Genomic DNA, 17,902 nt, shown 5'->3' on the forward strand with positions numbered 1-17,902 from the left:
CTCTTTTTTACTCTTTCTCATTTCATCCTTTTATCTAGTCTTATTGGCCAATACTTAATCACACCGAGTCAACAGGTATTCATTTAAAATTTGAATTTATTACTTAAGTGAAACATTTTTGAAAAACCTATCCATTTGTATTTCTTCTTTTATGAATTGTGTGTTTCTATCCTTTTTTATTAATTTGAAAGGGCTCTTTGTGCATTAAAAATATTAACCTCTTATGACCTATATTCCCTCAACATCAACACTTTAAAAGAACCCTGTCAACTATCTAGCAGTCAACAGAAAGCAAGAAACAAAATACAAGGTTTTGATCTACTGTCTCATAAATTAATTATACCTTCAGTACAACAGTCCAATACATGAACAAATGCCTCTTGTATTATAAGAGCAATAAGACGAATAGTGGAGTGCAATATAGATTTTTATGAAGTACTCTTGAAAATTTCAAGTACACTAATACTTATAACTTGTTTCATAGTGCACCATTTCTCAACCATTCAATTTCTTCCCAGCTAAAAGCACTCAAAAGAATCTCAAGGACTAAATTATCTGATTAACCCTTTAATGGTAAATGCTTCGCAGCTCTTGCTCATATACATGTCAAGTTTACACTGACATTTAAAGGCCCTAACTTGCAGTCAAAGAAAGGATTAATCTGTTCTTGGTTTATCTAAATGACCAAATAATAAGATTTAAGTGATAACCAGCTGTAGGATATGTCCTTATTAAATTTGATAGGATTTTTAAAAAGCCAAGTAATGTAATGAAGTTTGCAAAGTAATTTAGATTAACCAGGTTTGACTGCTCAATTTGGAAGTGATTCAGTGCACAGGTACAGGCATAGAGACGATTTTTAAATATTGGGCTTTGAATGTTCCTGACCAGAAAATCAAGAAATGTTAAATGAACATTAAAATATATTGTTTTAACCAGCTTTCATTATTCGTAATATAAATACATGCTTATTTTAGCAGGGTTTTTGTTTTTTTTTTAACTTGCCACAAGTTCCCCTCCTTCCCAAGGAACTGCTTACACAACTTATGGTACAAAACATAGTAATAAAATATGATACAGTACAAAATATGATAAAGGACAGCCTAGTTCTGGTAATTCAGTTAACACTCACCCAAAATGTAAATGTCCCAAAAGCCCAGCCACAAAGCTCCTGTCCAGGATCTTGGGGGAGTACTTTCACTTACTAGGACTGAATCTTCATTAGCCAAGAATGTCCAAGTGAAAATACTAGAACTTGGAAATGCTCTCAATGGCATTTATTGGATTTGGTTACTTTAAATCATTCCACATGTTATGGTTCTATTTCTTTGTCCTATACACATTCTTACTTCCTTAGAAATTATGTGCCCTTTGCTATGCAGAAAAATATGGAAAAGTTAGATTTACAACTTGTTCACAACAATTCTGTCACTTGTCTTTGTTTTGCCTATTAACTCAATGAAAGCCATTATTAGTATGTGCAAGGACTAAGGGCACCTAACAAATATTAAAGGATTACATGTTACAATGACACTTTATACCTGCAATGTGTTTAACTGCACACATTCACAGAGACAACTGCTCTGAGACCTAAGTTTATCTATACTATAAACTATTATTTAGTTGTATAGAGGAGATAAACAGTTACTCTGTTTATCATAAATAAATAGAGAAAGGAAGACAAAGAGACAATTCTTAGAAGTAGAAGCTTCATATAATTGTATTAGGGTAGTGTTATTCACAATCCAATAGCAGGTGGTCATCATCATTGTTAAAAAAACAAAACAGAATAAAAAACTGAGAAACTGTACATATTAAAGATACTTATTGTTTTATGTATCTGTAGACCTCCGTAAGTATGTACTGGGTCACAAAGAAAAACATGTTTCTTATTGAGGTTTGCAGTAGAAATAGTTTGAAAAGCACTGTATTAAAATATTCTTAAAAAAAAAAAGAAAATCACTGTATTATTAAGTGTGTTTGTGATGTGATGGTATCCTTCATAGCATTCTTTCTCTCACTCCAGAGCTTTTCACCTCTTGCCTTTCACTTATTCTACAAATGTTTACTGAGCAACTGCTATATGTCAGTTGGGGGTCAGGTATGGGAGAGAGAAAAAGGCAAAGTTACTTTTGGAAATTTCTACCTATTATCCTACACATACAAGGTTTCAACTAAAAGCTTAAAAAGAAGCTAACACTGAATGAATTAAACTGTTCTTAACTTACTGTGCCTCTTGATGGCCGTGAAAACATTAAGTGGAATGTGTCAAAAACTTCCAGGAATAAGCCTTCACAGGATGTTAAGCTTCTTGCAGCTTCTCATCAATGTCTGGAGAGAGATCCAGTATGAAATCTGTAACTGAGACAGCAGTTCTCTAAAGGTGTATTTATTTTCATCTACTTTGTTAATTTCTTCTTTCCTAGGCTTTTTGGCAAGAAAATAATTTTTTTCAGCAACCAAGATTTGGGTCCTGGCCGTAAAACTTCCCTTTCAGAATTACTTTTTTCTGGAGGGACCAATTTTTTTGTTTTGAATATATATGATATTTATGTATTTGGTAGAAGGTTGAAATGAGATGTTTTACATTTTAAAAAATGGTAAAATACTTTCTTTAAATGGTATTTTACTTGGAAAACTAAATATGCTGCCCCCACCCCAAGAAGCCAACCTATTCTGGTGCTTAATACTAACCACAAAATAATCTAGAGTTTTAATTCTCCTGCTACTTAAATCTCTAATATTAAGCAAGCCTTAGTATAAAGTTTTACATTGTAATTATGTTATTTCCTCACTCTTTCCCTCCCCACCTCATATACTTTAAAAATGGAATGTAATATGTTTTAAGATGATGACATTTCAATTTAGAAATGCTTCTGATGTATGTTATTCTATGATGAAGTAATTTTCTGCATGTATAAAGATTTTAAAAATGATGGATTCTGTGCTTTAAAACAACAGAGTACCCTTTAGAAATAACAGCAAGAAAGAACAGTATTATTTTTCTCTTCTCTGATCTTTTTGACAGATTCAATAAATGTTATAGTTTCTAGCGATCATTAGTACTTTCAAAATCAGACCAATTACCCTAACAAGTGTGATATAGAGGAAAAATTCAGATTTTGTTATTTTTCAATTATGAGTTTTAAAGTTTAAATGCTATTATTAGTATTTTAGTTCATTAGATCACTGCTCATGGTAGGCTGATGATATAAGACTCATACACATTTTCAAGAAATAGAAGAAAACTAAATGAATTGTCATGTATTTTTAAGAAAATAAACTCAAATGATTAGGTAATTAAGGTAATTAATTGGTTTACAACTGTACTGGAAAAATACTTTGTGATAAAATGATAATCTTTTCCAGGGGCACCTGGGTAGCACAGTGGTTAAGCATCTGCCTTTGGCTCAGGGCATGATCCCAGCGTTCTGGGTTCAAGCCCCACATCAGGCTCCTCTGTTGTGAGCCTGCTTCTTCCTCTCCCACTCCCCCTGCTTGTGTTCCCTCCCTTGCTGGCTGTCTGTCTCTGTCAAATAAATAAATAAATAAATAAATACATACATACATACATACATACATACATAAATAAATACAAAAACAAAAAATGATAATCTTTTCCAGTCAATCAAGATTATCCAGGTTTGGCTATGGACAGTGCATGCAGGAGCTGGCTCGTATCTTATGTTCACTGATGTCATGTTAGTAGCCTGAAATTAGTCACAGCAGGAGTATTTATACCACAGAAGGAAGAGGCTCCCTTTCCATTTTGAAGATCTGTTAAACATTTCCCAGTACACCATTATTATTCCTTTAAAATACAATTCAATTCTTTGTTCATAAATATCTTACTTGAAGATCTAAATCATTGATGTTTTTTGTATAAATCGTTCTGGAAAAAGATTTACATGTTTCCATTAGTTAATAGTAATGGAAGTGTTAGACTTTCACTGTGAAGGGATAAATATGTGAGGCCTTATTCACAGAGAATTTCTTCCTTTCTTTTGAGGAAGTTGTACCTTATTCAGAATAAACTTCAAAATTTGGATTTTTATCTAAAAGTAAAGGTATCCCATTTTTAACTCAATCCACACTTATAAAGCAAAATACCTAGACTTCAAAGAGAACTTAACAGATTTTAACTTTCTGTCAAAAATGTCTATGATTTAATGATAAAAGGTTAATTAAAAATATTTTATGAAGTACGAAATAAACAATTTTATTAGACGAACTCATTTATTTGACACATTAAATTAGGCAAAGAAAAATATATGCAATTGCATAAAAAGAATCACATTCTCATACTACTTGAACATACAGCAGTGGTCAAAAATAATGAATTGTGGAATGGATCCCAGGATTTAATGCAAAAAACACCCTGTACAGAAAAACTTCAGGCTTCTAACTTCACTGAATCCAATACTAAACGTGCTTCCTTATATTCCTCAGTTTCTTCCAAGTCTTTTTCACTCTCCTGAAATGAAATATAATAAAAATTAGATTTATCCTTCTCAAACTTCAGTTCTCTGTTTTTAATCAAATATTACAAACCATCAATATAAAGAGCTCAAAATGTAAAACAAAAGGATTCCAAACCTCATCTAAATTTTGTACAATTTCACAGATTTCTCAGTTTTGTTCTTTCTTTATAGGTAACAGAACAAACAACAGGTTTTGTTGTTTTCACTGTATAGCATTCTCACAGAGTAAGTGAAAAACAGGGTCATCTCGACTATCAGCATTCAATAACTAAATAAAACATCAGAAAAATGAAAAAAAATTTATTCTCATTTTGTCTCATTTTGTCTCATTTTTGTATGGTCACCATACAAAAAGGATTATTATTAATGGCCTAAAAATAAAAAATGCTTTACTAAAATTGTTACATATATGATAACATTCAGACCACAATAATCCTCCCAACTACCCACAATGACAAGGCTAGTAGTGTCACACCAGAGATAAGTATAATCTTTGAATTAGAAAATCAAACTGTCTGCTTATTAATGAGTATTATGTATCATACTACAAGGAAACAAAATACTAACATCTTTTATTTTTTGATACTTAAAGACTGAGTTCTTCCTCGATACTTTATACATAAAGCTCTTACTAATATATATTATTATGCTAAAAGATTAATAAAATAATATCATCTAAGTTATTCTGCATATGAACTTTTAATTTTTACTTAAGTAAAGCTATGATCAGTTATTCGTGTCAGGGTAATAAAAGCTGGAGATGTACAAATAGTTACAGAGCAGAGGGAATAAAATATGTGTATTTCTTTAATATGAAAACTTAAAGCAAAAGGAGACTCTGCTTAACTCAGACTATAGGCAAACCTCTATATTACATCTAAACATGTCTCTGTTCTATGTTACTAAGTATAAGCTCTTTGAGGGTAGAAATATTGTTGAATACATCCATACACATAAATATATCATCCAAAGACAGTATTATTTTTTTCAAGCAATTTCTATTACTTTTTCAGCTGCTAGATTCACGAGAGAAAAAAGCATTTAAATTGTCAGGAAATAAAAACGGTGCTTCTGTCTCAGTATTTTTTTTTTGTTTTTAAAGATTTTATTTATTTATTCGACAGAGATAGAGCCAGCGAGAGAGGGAACACAAGCAGGGGGAGTGGGAGAGGAAGAAGCAGGCTCATAGTGGAGGAGCCTGATGTGGGGCTCAATCCCATAATGCCGCGATCACGCCCTGAGCCGAAGGCAGATGCTTAACCGCTGTGCCACCCAGGCACCCCTCTGTCTCAGTATTTTAATATAGTAATTATTTCCTGCTTTCATCTATCTTTTATTTCAAAACCACAGCTTTATTTTTGGCTGTTAAGGAGAGTTATCTTGACTTTAAAGGGTTCCTATAGATAAATATGGAATTCTGTGTCAAAATTAAAGTAAAATGTGAACATATCTCTCTTTGTTTTTTCTTACAGATTTAGTCCTAATATTATTTTGGTGGGAAAACAAATGTCATTCTTTTTCAAAGAATACATATAATCACCCTGAGAAAGCCTCGCAAGATTTTTGTTATAGAAGGCACAGCTATGAATGATGAGACAGCTAGTAGCTAGTTAATATTGGCTCGAGAAACAGAAACATAAAATGAGACTAGTAAAGGAAATATTAGAATTCACCAAATTATCATCAAACAGCAAAAACAACTGGCTTGAATATAGTATTATGCAGTTATCTCTGTTAAGAAATAAGAGGACTGGGGCGCCTGGGTGGCACAGTCGTTAAGGGTCTGCCTTCGGCTCAGGGCGTGATCCCAGAGTTCTGGGATTGAGCCCCACATCAGGCTTCTCCACTAGGAGCCTGCTTCTTCCTCTCCCACTCCCCCTGCTTGTGTTCCCTCTCTCGCTGGCTGTCTGTCAAATAAATAAATAAAATCTTTAAAAAAAAAAAAAGAAATAAGAGGACTTTTGTTTTTAGAATATTTTATAAAATGATTCTGCCACTGTATCACAAGGCATTTATACTAGGAAGTATGATAACAGTGTTATCCAGCTCCAAGTTAATATGAAAAGATTGCCTATATTACAAAATGTTTTTTCCTCTCAAACTGAATAAGGTTTGATTCTAAAAGAATTCCAGATCCTTTTCATAAGGGCCCAAATTCACTTGAAACATTTGGATCTTTTAAAATGTTAAACAGTCTACTTATCTTTAATGTGCCAAAAAAAGATCTTTATGTATAAATACTATTTCAAGATACTGCTGGACAATGTTAGTGCCCTGAATATCTACCATAATAACTCAAATATACTTAACTAAGTTTAAATAAACAGAATAAACATGCTGGTTATAAACCTTCTACTGGAGGCTAATTAAAACACAATTTAATCTCTATTAATTACTTTAAAATATACTGGTACACAGGGCAAGTGAACTAAAAATGTCCCTAACTACTTTACAGCGTTGAATACTTAAGATTCTGGAATTCCATGTATTAGACTGAAAGAATATTTAAACAGAACACAGAGAAGAATTTACTTACTAGTAACTGCAGAAGATCAGTATGTGCAGCTTCCAACCTGCGCTGGCAATCTGGGATCATCATCCGGGACTCTTGCAGGATCTCTGCCTATAATGAAAATCTCTGTGAGACAAGCAGAGACAGCAGAACTTATGTGTTTAGCTCACACCTCTGTAAATATTTAAAATGAGTTAGAGGAATCAGGAAAAAATTATAGGTATGTTAAATAGTTCAATATTTTTAAAAAGCAGCTCAATATTTTAATTTAAATTATGATTATTAGATGTTAGAAAGAATGACTATCATACTGTAAAATATTCAAAGTACAAGTTTTAAATCATTTAGTAATCACCTTCTCATGCTAAGTGAAAATTAACTGGAAAAGCTTTTCATAGAGCATTTATTTAAAAAGCCTATTTAAAATAAACTATTTTTCCCACTGTCACACAGCACCTTTATCCAAAATGGGATCAGCTGGTTATATAAATATCTCCTGCATCTTCTGAGTAATAAAGAAAAACAGTGTTCAGATAATATCACATGGAGATAATTACTGCATGAAAAAAGTTATTGAGTTATTGATCACATCGTGTGCACACTGCAGGAGGTTCTCACTGAAAGACAGAGGTAAAGAAAAATGAAAAGCAAAGACCAGCAGGTTCATATTTTTGATGCTTATCATGCATAAAAAGTTATTACTTATCCTTGTGCTTCATTTTAGGAGAGAGATTATTCTCCCCATGCACTTTGAGCCAAATTACCAACCTGGCACCCCTCTGAATCTAACTTCTGCCTATACCTCCTGAAGACAGACACAACAGAATTAAACCCAAGAATATTTATTCTGGAGAGTATTTCTGGACTTAAAATACATCATTCAAAGCTGAACTGTAAAATATCAAATCATAAAAGAAAAAAATCAAATCAATCACCGAGAAACCAATCAGGAGGAGGGTAAATAAATTAGCATCAGATGTCCCTCAAATCAGTCTTTTTCCTAAGGTGGTAGGAAGCTTTGTATCCTTAAACTATTCTCAGAGACACAAAGATCATTTAAACATTCACCTCCAAAAAACAGGGTTTGGTCAAATACCTTTGGTTAAATGGGTACAAATTCCAAACTTTTACTAATAAGCTTTATTACCTACCTCATATAAAATAAAAAGGAAAGACATAACTTAATGGTAATCACATTATATTTTAATAGAAACTTTAGTAAGTCCTTTTCCTTCTTCCTTTCCCTAATAGTTTTGTCATAACTCACACTGTAAACAAAAATCAGAAGCATAATAAACCAGGATGCTCTCTATCCACATCTATTTTCTCAGGTGAAAACCTACTGTGGAACCTCTTTTACTAACAGGACACTGGCTGAAAACTTTAGACACAGGATCATGACTTTACCTCACTGCTAATCACTGTTTTTATGTATTATTTTTATGTATCTGGTTAGTATGAATACATGTGAAAAATCAGTGATAGGCACATTACACTGGATACATGATTCATATTTCTTCCTTATGGACCTCCCTCAAGAACAGCTTATAGGAATTAAAACAAGATGAAATGAATACAAAGAATAAGATCAAAAGTATAAGTCGAAATGTATATGTGTAAGAAGTTTTTTGAAAGCTTTAGTATTGTCAGTGAAATGAGCTTTAAGTAATGCTGCCCAAAATAACTTCTATTCATTATTATTCTACCCATTATTATAGAGCAAGAATCCTCATTTATCTATCAAAATAGGACTATGATGTAACTAGCACCAAATATCAGTCTCTCCCATATACCAGCCCCAATTCATTCAATAAGCTTACTATGTATCTATAGGATGCCAGGCACAAGGGATGCAAAGATGAATAAAAGAAGGTTTCTGTCTTCCATTCCAGTATAGGAGTATAAACATGAAAATAAACATTTGACATAGCTTCAAGAAGACTATGCCACTGGCAGCCAAAGGCATACAGTAGTACACTGATGACTACGATGTGGAATCCATAAACCACATCACTATCAAGGCCATTGTTACTTTACCTCGTAACAGTGAATTACAACTGTCAGGAATAATTTTAAAAGACCTCTTGAGGGGCACCTGGGTGGCACAGCGGTTGAGCGTCTGCCTTCGGCTCAGGGCGTGATCCCAGTGTTGTGGGATCGAGTCCCACATCAGGCTCCTCCACTATGAGCCTGCTTCTTCCTCTCCCACTCCCCCTGCTTTGTGTTCCCTCTCTCGCTGGCTGTCTCTATCTCTGTCAAATAAATAAAAAATCTTAAAAAAAAAAAAAAAAGACCTCTTGAAATGCCTACATTTTGGAAATGCTTCTCTCAGGACTCAGTTGTCATGCTGTGAGATGGTCTGAAGGATGGATGGAAGGAACACAGGAAGGAAGAAAGGAAGGACGGAAGGAAGGAAGGAATTTGACTTGTGTTTTGTGGTTATTGCTAAATGACTAAGGATATATAATGAATTCCATGAGTAAAAAATAGTCTGGGCCCTTAAACCTTAAAATGTCAATAATTACTTTAAGTATAAATGGTCTAAATCCACCAGTTCAAAGACAGAGATTCATAGATTGGATCCAAATATATGCTGCCTACAAGAAACCCACTTCAAACAAAATGAAACAGAGAGTTGAAAATAAAAGGATGAAAAAAGACGTACCATGCAAACATTTAAAAAATAAAAGAGTGGCTATATTAATAATGGATAGGCTTCAGAGCAAAAAAAAATATTAGAGACCAAGAGGAATGTTACATAATAATAAAATGATCAATTTACCAAGAAAAAAACATGGTGATCCCTAAATGTGGATGCACTAAGCAAGAGAGTTTTGAAATACATAACACAAAAACCGATAAAGCTAAAAGAAGAGAGAGAAAACCACACAAGCTGAGGATTTCAATACCTCACTCTGGTACAAGTGGTAGAAGTATGAGACAAAAAAAAAATCAGCAAAGATATAAAAGAATGAATAATGCCATCAACCAGTAAGATCTAAATGACATTTATAAGAACACTCGGCCTAAGAAAAGAACATACAAATACTTTTCAAGCACCCGTGAAACCTTCGTGGCAGGGGGACCTGGGCGTCTCAGTTGATTAAGCGTCTGACTCTTGGTTTCAGCTCAGGTCATGATCTCGTGGGCTGTGGGTCGAGCCCTGTGTTGGGCTCCATGCTCAGTGTGGAGACTGCTCCATGCTCAGTGGGGAGACTGCTTGAAAGATTCTCTCCCTCTGCCCCTCCCCCTACTTACATGTGCACACATGCTCTCTCGCTCTCTCTCTCAAATAAATAAATCTTAAAAAAAAAAAATTCACTGCAGTATACCATAGCCTAGGTCAAACAACAACAACAAAACAAACAAAAATTNGAACACAAGCAGGGGGAGTGGGAGAGGAAGAAGCAGGCTCACAGCAGAGGAGCCTGATGTGGGGCTCGATCCCATAACGCCGGGATCACGCCCTGAGCCGAAGGCAGATGCTTAACCGCTGTGCCACCCAGGCGCCCCTCAAATAAATAAATCTTAAAAAAAAAAAAATTCACTGCAGTATACCATAGCCTAGGTCAAACAACAACAACAAAACAAACAAAAATTTCAACAAATAAATATTAAATAAAATAACTGAAATAATACATAGTGCATGTATGACTATAATGAAAAACAACATACTTGTAAATAACCCATGAGTCAATAAGGAAGTCTCAAAAGAAAAAGAAATACAGAGATAAATGAGAATGAAAATATAGCATGTCAAATGTAGGATTCAGTTAAAGCAGTGCTGAGAGGGAAATTTACAGCAGTAGACGCTTATGGTAGGAAAGAGCAAGGATGTCAATATAAAAATCTAAGTTCTTACATCATAAACCTAGAAAAAGAAGAGCAAAACAAACCCAAAACAAGCAGAAGGGAATAATAAAAATCAGATGAGAAATCAGTGACAGGAAAAAAAAACTGATGAAACAAAGAGCTGAGTTTTTAAAAAACTGATAAATTTCTATTAAGACTGACAAAGCGAGAAGGCACAAATCACTTCTATCAGTAACAAAAAAAGATCTTATCTCCATAGATCTTGAAAGCATTAAAGGAAACAAATAAGGAATTGAGTTAAAATGGTGGAAAACCATGCCAGCATTACCTTGATTCCAAAAGCAGACAGAGACCCCACTAAAAAGGAAAATTACACACCAATAACCCTGATGAACATGGATGCAAAAATTTTCAACAAAATACTAGCAATTGAAAGAAAAAAAAATACCATGAACAATTTTATAATACTGTTCATAATACTGTTCATATAAAACTGTTCATGGATTCACCATGTAGAAGAAACTAACCAACTCCTTGAAAACTACAAAGCGCCAAAACTCAAATGATAACCTGAACAGTTCTACAATCATGAAAGGAATTGAATTTGTAATCAAAAAGATCATGAAATAAAACTCTCCAAGCCTTGATGTTCCATTGGACAATTTTATCAAATATTTAAAGAATGGAAACTAATTTTACACAAATCCTTCAAGAAAGAGAACAGGGAACATGTTCTGATTAATTTTATGAGTGGAGCATTAACCTGATACCAGAACCACACAAAGACAGTATAAAAAAGAAAACTGCAAGCCACAAACTTAGATGCAAAAATCCTCAACAAAGCATTAATAAATTGAATAAAGTATTAATAAATTGAATCCAGCAATGTATGAAAAGAATTATATACCACAATCAAGTGATCAAGCAGGTATAATACAAGACTGGTTCAACATTTAAAAATCAGTCCATGTAATTCACAATATCAATAGGCCAAAGAAGAAAATGCATATGGTCTTATCAAATGAGACAGAAAAACCATGTGACAAAACCCAAAATACTCATTCATGACAGAAACACTCAGCAAACTAGGAATAAAGAACTTCCTCAACTTAAAAAACACTATTTACCAAAAATGTATAGCTAACATTTTATACTTAATGGTAAAAGACTGAATGCTATCTCCCTAAGATTGGGAATAGGTGAGATGTCCACTCTCACCACTCTTATTCAACACAGTACTGTAAGCCTTAGCCAGAACAATCAGGTAAGAAAAAGAAATGACATACAGTCTGAAAAGAAATATACTGTCTCTATTTACAAATGATGATCGTCTATGTAGAAAACCAAAAGGAATCTACAAAAACTCTTAGAAACTAGAGAGTTTGGCAAGGTCACAGGTTACAGGATCAACACACAAAAAAATAAATGCATTTCCATATCTAATAGCAAAATATGTATGTGGACCCAAAACTAAAAACAATACAATTTACAACATTTTCAAAGAAAATGAAATACTCAGGTATAAATCTAACAAAACATGCAGGATCAGTATGTTGAAAATTACAAAATGCTGACAAAAGAAGTCAGACCTAAATAAATTGGAAAGACTACCATGTTCATTGACTGGAAGACCTGATATAGTAAAGACATCAATTCTCTCCGAATTGATACATATGTTTTGTTTTGTTTTTTAAAGCAGGCTCCATGCCCAGTGTGGAGCCCAATAATGGGGCTTGAACTCATGACTATGAGATCAAAACCTGAGCTGAGACCAAGAGTCAGATGCTTAACCGACTGAGCCACCCAGGTGCCTCCAAATTGACATATAGGTTCAATGCAATTCCTATCAAAATCTTAGCAAGATGTTTTATAGGCATAGGCAAAATTGTTTTAAAATTTTTATGGAAAGGCAAAGGAAGTAGAATAGCTAAAACAATAAAAAAAAAAAAAAGAAAATGAGAGAACTCACTCTCTCACAATTAAAGCTTTCTTTATAGCTACAGTAATCAAGACAATGTGGTATTGGTAAATGAATATACCCAGGTTAATGGATCAAAAGAGAGAAACCAAAAATAGACCCACACAAATATGTCCAATGGGTTTTTAACAAAGGTACAAAAGCAATTCAATGGGGGAAGGATAACCTTTTTGACAAACATTGCTGGAGGAACGAGGTTCCTCTAGGTTAGAAGATCAATCAATGAATCTCAAACTAAACCTCACCCCTTAAATACAAATTAATTCAGGACTGATGAAAGCCTTAAATGTAAGACATAAAGCCACAGACATTTTAGAAAAAAATATAAAATCTTTGGCACCTAGAACTAGGCAAAAAGGCCTTAGACTTGAGACCAAAAGTATAATTCACAAAAGGAAGTATTAGCCATAAATTAGATGTTCTCAAAATTAAAAACTGTTGCTCAGTGAAAGACCCTATTAGGATGCTAAAAAGACAAATTACAGACTAAGAAAAAATATTTGCAAACCACAAATCCATCAAAGGGCATTTATCTAGAATATACAAAGAACTCTCAAAACTCAAAAGTGGAAAAACAAAGAATCCCATTAAAAAGTGGACAGATGGCTCAGTCAGTACAGCATGCAACTCTTAATCTCTGGGTTGTGATTTCAAGCCCCATGTTGGGTGTAGAGATTACTTTAAAAAATAAAATCTTAGGGGCACCTGGCTGGCTCAGTTGGAAGAGTGTGTGACTTGATCTCAGGGTCGTGAGTTCAAGCCCCACACTGGGTGTGGAGATTACTTACATAAATAAAAAACTTTAAAAAGGGGGGGCAGAAGACATGAACAGACATTTCACTGAAGAGGAATACAGACACAAATAAGGAAATGAGAAGATATTCAACATTATAGCCACTAGGGAAATCAAATTAAAAGCACAATCAGATATCGCTATACATCTACCATGTAGGTAATGGCTAAATGCTCAAATAAAAAATAGTGCTAACACCAAAGGCTAGTGAGGATGTAGAGAAATCAAATCATTCACACATCACCGGTGGGAATGTAAAATAGTATAGCCACTCTGGCAGAGTTTGGCAGTTTCTCTTAAAACAAAAAATGTACTAATACAACACAGCAACTTCTTGGGCTTTTATCCCAGTAAAATGAAAATTTATGTTCATGCAAAAATTGTCTATGAATGTTCATAGCAGTTTTTTCTGTAAAAGCCCAAAACTGGAAACAATCCTTGTGTTCTTCAATGGTTACACTATGATATATCCATACCATGGAATACTACTCAGCAATAATAAGGAATAAAGCTGATACACTCAGTGACTTAAGTGGACCTCAAGGGAATTATGCTAAGTGGAAAAAGTCAATTTCAAAAGGTTACATACTGTATGATTCTTCAAAGAGTATTAATTAGCTAAGAACTCAGGGGTGGAGAAGACAGGGACTACAAAGAGGCAGCACAAAACAGTTTTATGTGGAATAGTTTTCCATCTTGACTGTCATGGTAGTTAGACATTCTACATTCTAGAATTGTATGGGACTATATATATAAACACACAAATATATATATACAGATACACACAAATGAGTCCATGTGTAACTACTGAAATATAAATAAGCTCTGTGGTGTACGAATGTCAATTTCATGGTCTGGATACTATAATTATAATTATATAAGATACTAACATTGTAGGAGGAATAGTGAGGGGTATATGTGACCTCCCTGAACATTTACTGCAACTTCCTATAAATCTCTAACAAAAGTAAATCTATAACAAAACACAAAACAAGTGTATAAATAGAGCACCATTTATAAACCTGAGTACAGGTAACAAAATACAATGATATTGCACCACTACAAGTTATTTTAAATAATATTTTTATTATTGATAAAAGAAATATGGTGTTTCTTGCAGAATCAGTCTTTTGAAAGACACCTGGTAAAATTCCTCTTTTAAACTGAAGCTCCTAAAGGGGATCCCTCTTACACTGTTGTTCGGAATGCAAGTTGGTACAGTCATTCTGGAAAACAGTGTGGAGGTCCATTAAAAAGTTAAAAATTGAGCTACCCTATGATCCAGCAATTGCACTACTGGATATTTATCCCAAAGATACAGACGTAGTGAAGAGAAGGGCCATATGCACCCCAATGTTCACAGCAGCATTGTCCACAATAGCTAAATTGTGGAAGGAGCCGAGATGCCCTTCAACAGATGACTGGATTAAGAAGCTGTGGTCCATATATACAATGGAATATTACTCAGCCATCAGAAAGAATGATTACATGACATTTACAGCAACATGGATAGGACTGGAGGAGATTATGCTAAGTGAAATAAGTCAAGCAGAGAAAGACAATTATCATATGGTTTCACTCAATTTATGGGACATAAGAAATAAGAAGATCGATAGGAGAAGGAAGGGAAGAATGAAGAGGGGGGTAAACAGAAGGAGGAATGAACCATGAGAGACTATGGACTCTGGGAAACAAACTGAGGGCTTCAGAGGGGAGGGGGGTGGGGGATTGGGATAGGAGTGATGGGTATTAAGGAGGGCACATATTGCATGGTGCAATGGGTGTTATATGCAAATAATGAATCATGGAACATTGCATCGAAAACTGGGGATGTACTGTATGGTGGCTAATATAACAAAACAAAAATTATTAACAGTGAAAAAAACCCCAAAAAACTGAAGCTCCCTATTATTTTCTACATACTTTGAGAAAAAAAAAGTTTCCCCTTCATTTTTAGGAAAAAGAAATATCCAATTGTGAACGTTAACTCATGTTTCAAGTAAATCACAAAAAGATGTGTATCTTTCTCAAAAAGAAAAATTTCACAACACTGCAATTATATGTAATAACTGTAAATCCTTATTGGGAAAACTGTACCAATTTGACTTTTTAATGTTTCTTCTGGAAAATAAGAGATGAGTCATGCCTCAGGTGAAATAAGAGGGTTATGTTTGATTATCACTGTTAATCATTTCTGTGGCAGATTAGGTTTAAAAAAAACAAAAGACCAGAATACCTTTACTGGTAGAGGGCAAAATCCTCTGTATCTATCTCTAATTGGGATGAGGAGAGTAGAAAAGAAGAGGGATATCATTAGCAGAGGATTAAAATCAGTTTGGACAGTATTTGAAGGTTGTGTTATATTGTTTAGCCCAAAAAGAAAAGGACAGCAGAATAACTCTTTGGCTGACTGGTATTTTGGCCTCTTAGGGTCTTCTGCCTAGTTACTTAGTTTACAAGAACCAAAATTAGGCCTAATCTAGGAAAGACCAATTTTGACAACCAAATAGGTAAGAAGTTTGGTAGGGACTGACAGTATAATAAATGTGTTATTACTTTTTTAAAAAGATTTATTTATTAGAGAGAGAGGGTGTGGGGGAGGAGGGAAGAGGGCAAGAGAGAATTCCGAGCAGACTCCCCACAGAGGTCAGAGCCCAACGTGGGGCTCAATCTCATGACCTTGGGCTTACAACCCTGAGATCACAACCTGAGCCAAAACCAAGAGTTGGACTTAACCTACTGTGTCACCCAGGCACCCCAAAAATGTGTTCAGAAGATCCATGAAAGCCAGAGCAAAATGGATCCACATGAGAAAAGAGCCATGTTAATGAGAAGTGGTTAAGGAAGGGATTTAGCTCAGAAGGGGAGGAAATACAGGAGACGAGTAAAGAACCCACAAAATGCAGCACTTGGCCTCCTTGATATTTTCTATGAGGCGCACAGCATATGTAAAGAAACTATTACTAACATTAAAGTCCCAGGCAAATAGGAATAAAGCAGTGTTTTGGGCAAAGCAACTCTTGTTGCATATAATAAAAAACATGAATGGCTGGCCACAGTATAGCTAAGCTAGGGAAAGGAAATTGAGAAAAACATGTAGGTTGGGTTAAAGAAAGGTTTCATGAGACAAATAAAACTGCAACTGACAAATGTATACACTACAGGTTAACAATAGCAGTGAACGAAGATTTATTGTTCTGTACTTAGATATGGGATAGTATTTTTTAATAAAAGTGATAGGTTGACTAGATATTTAAGAAATCATGTTATAAACCATGACCACAATGACAAAAGAGAGAATTTTAACATGGCTGAGTGTAGAAAGGATTTTTTTAAAGATTTATTTTATTTGAGAGAGAAAAAGAGTGCGCATGTGCACATGAGTGGTGGGGCGGGTCAGAGAGAGAGAGAATATTTAAGCGGACTTCCCTCAGTGAGCATGCAGCTGGAGGCGGGGCTCAATCCCACCAGCCATAAGATCACAACCTGTACCGAATCCAAATGTTGAATGCTTAAATGACTGAGCCACCCAGGAGCCCTGGAAAGGATTTTTAAACAAAAATTTTCCCCTTTTTACATCTGCATATGTAGTCAATGATAATGTAGTTAAGTGGCTAGTACTTTTAAATAACAATTAGAACAGAAGATTCAATGAAGAGTTAATCCTTACCTATAAAGTAATGACTTTACTGAAAGATGATCAATATATAAATATTAAAGTAAAAGATTCTCTGATCATTTGTGACATTATTTGTAGAATTTTATTTAGAAAGAGAACACATTTATTCTCCATTCCAGTAACTTACAACTTCTATTCTAGCTATTATAGCAGTGTTTTAATACATTACTGGTGATTAAAAGAAAGAACTGAGGTCAGGAGCTACATACCTGGGAAAATAAGCCTGCTTGAGAAGATCCTGGAAGAAATAAACTCACATACTATGTCACACTATTTCTTACTAGATGTTGGAAAATAACAGAGGACATTAAAGTAAGTAAGAGAGGGCCAAGAGTGATATAAATATTTATACAAGTACATATTTTAAAAAGCATTTAACCATCATTATTTTAAGAATAAAAAAATAGTACTCCATATGTAAATCCTTATGAAGGAAGAACAGTTAGTTCATAGCAATCAATATATCAGTGGACATACTGTATCTACAAACCTGTTTACAAACCCTCCCTCAGTTTAAGAAAATCTTAAACACAAATGTCCTCTGCTATACCACACATAGAGGAAAGCATGTTCTCCTAAAACTCAAAATTAACGTTTTCCCCCTGAACAGTTTCTTTCAGATAACACTGTGTTCCTTTTGCAACAC

General features: G+C 34.2%; 1 protein-coding gene across 2 annotated transcripts in view; it reads right to left on the reverse strand.

The window, feature by feature from the left end:
• Positions 1–4,216: 4,216 nt before the first annotated feature.
• TBCA (tubulin folding cofactor A) overlaps positions 4,217–17,902 on the reverse strand; it is an 80,445-nt gene continuing 66,759 nt past the window's right edge. For both annotated transcript variants that reach the window (XM_034656408.1, XM_002920290.4), the window contains 2 exons: positions 7,018–7,104; positions 4,217–4,474 (listed from right to left, as the gene is read on the reverse strand). In XM_034656408.1, coding sequence (XP_034512299.1) covers positions 4,394–4,474; positions 7,018–7,104 — 168 coding nt within the window. In that variant the 3' untranslated portion in view covers positions 4,217–4,393. The remainder of the gene's footprint in view (positions 4,475–7,017; positions 7,105–17,902) is intronic.

The sequence above is a fragment of the Ailuropoda melanoleuca genome, chromosome 3 (genome assembly GCF_002007445.2).
Source record: "Ailuropoda melanoleuca isolate Jingjing chromosome 3, ASM200744v2, whole genome shotgun sequence".
Taxonomy (NCBI): Eukaryota; Metazoa; Chordata; class Mammalia; order Carnivora; family Ursidae; genus Ailuropoda; species Ailuropoda melanoleuca.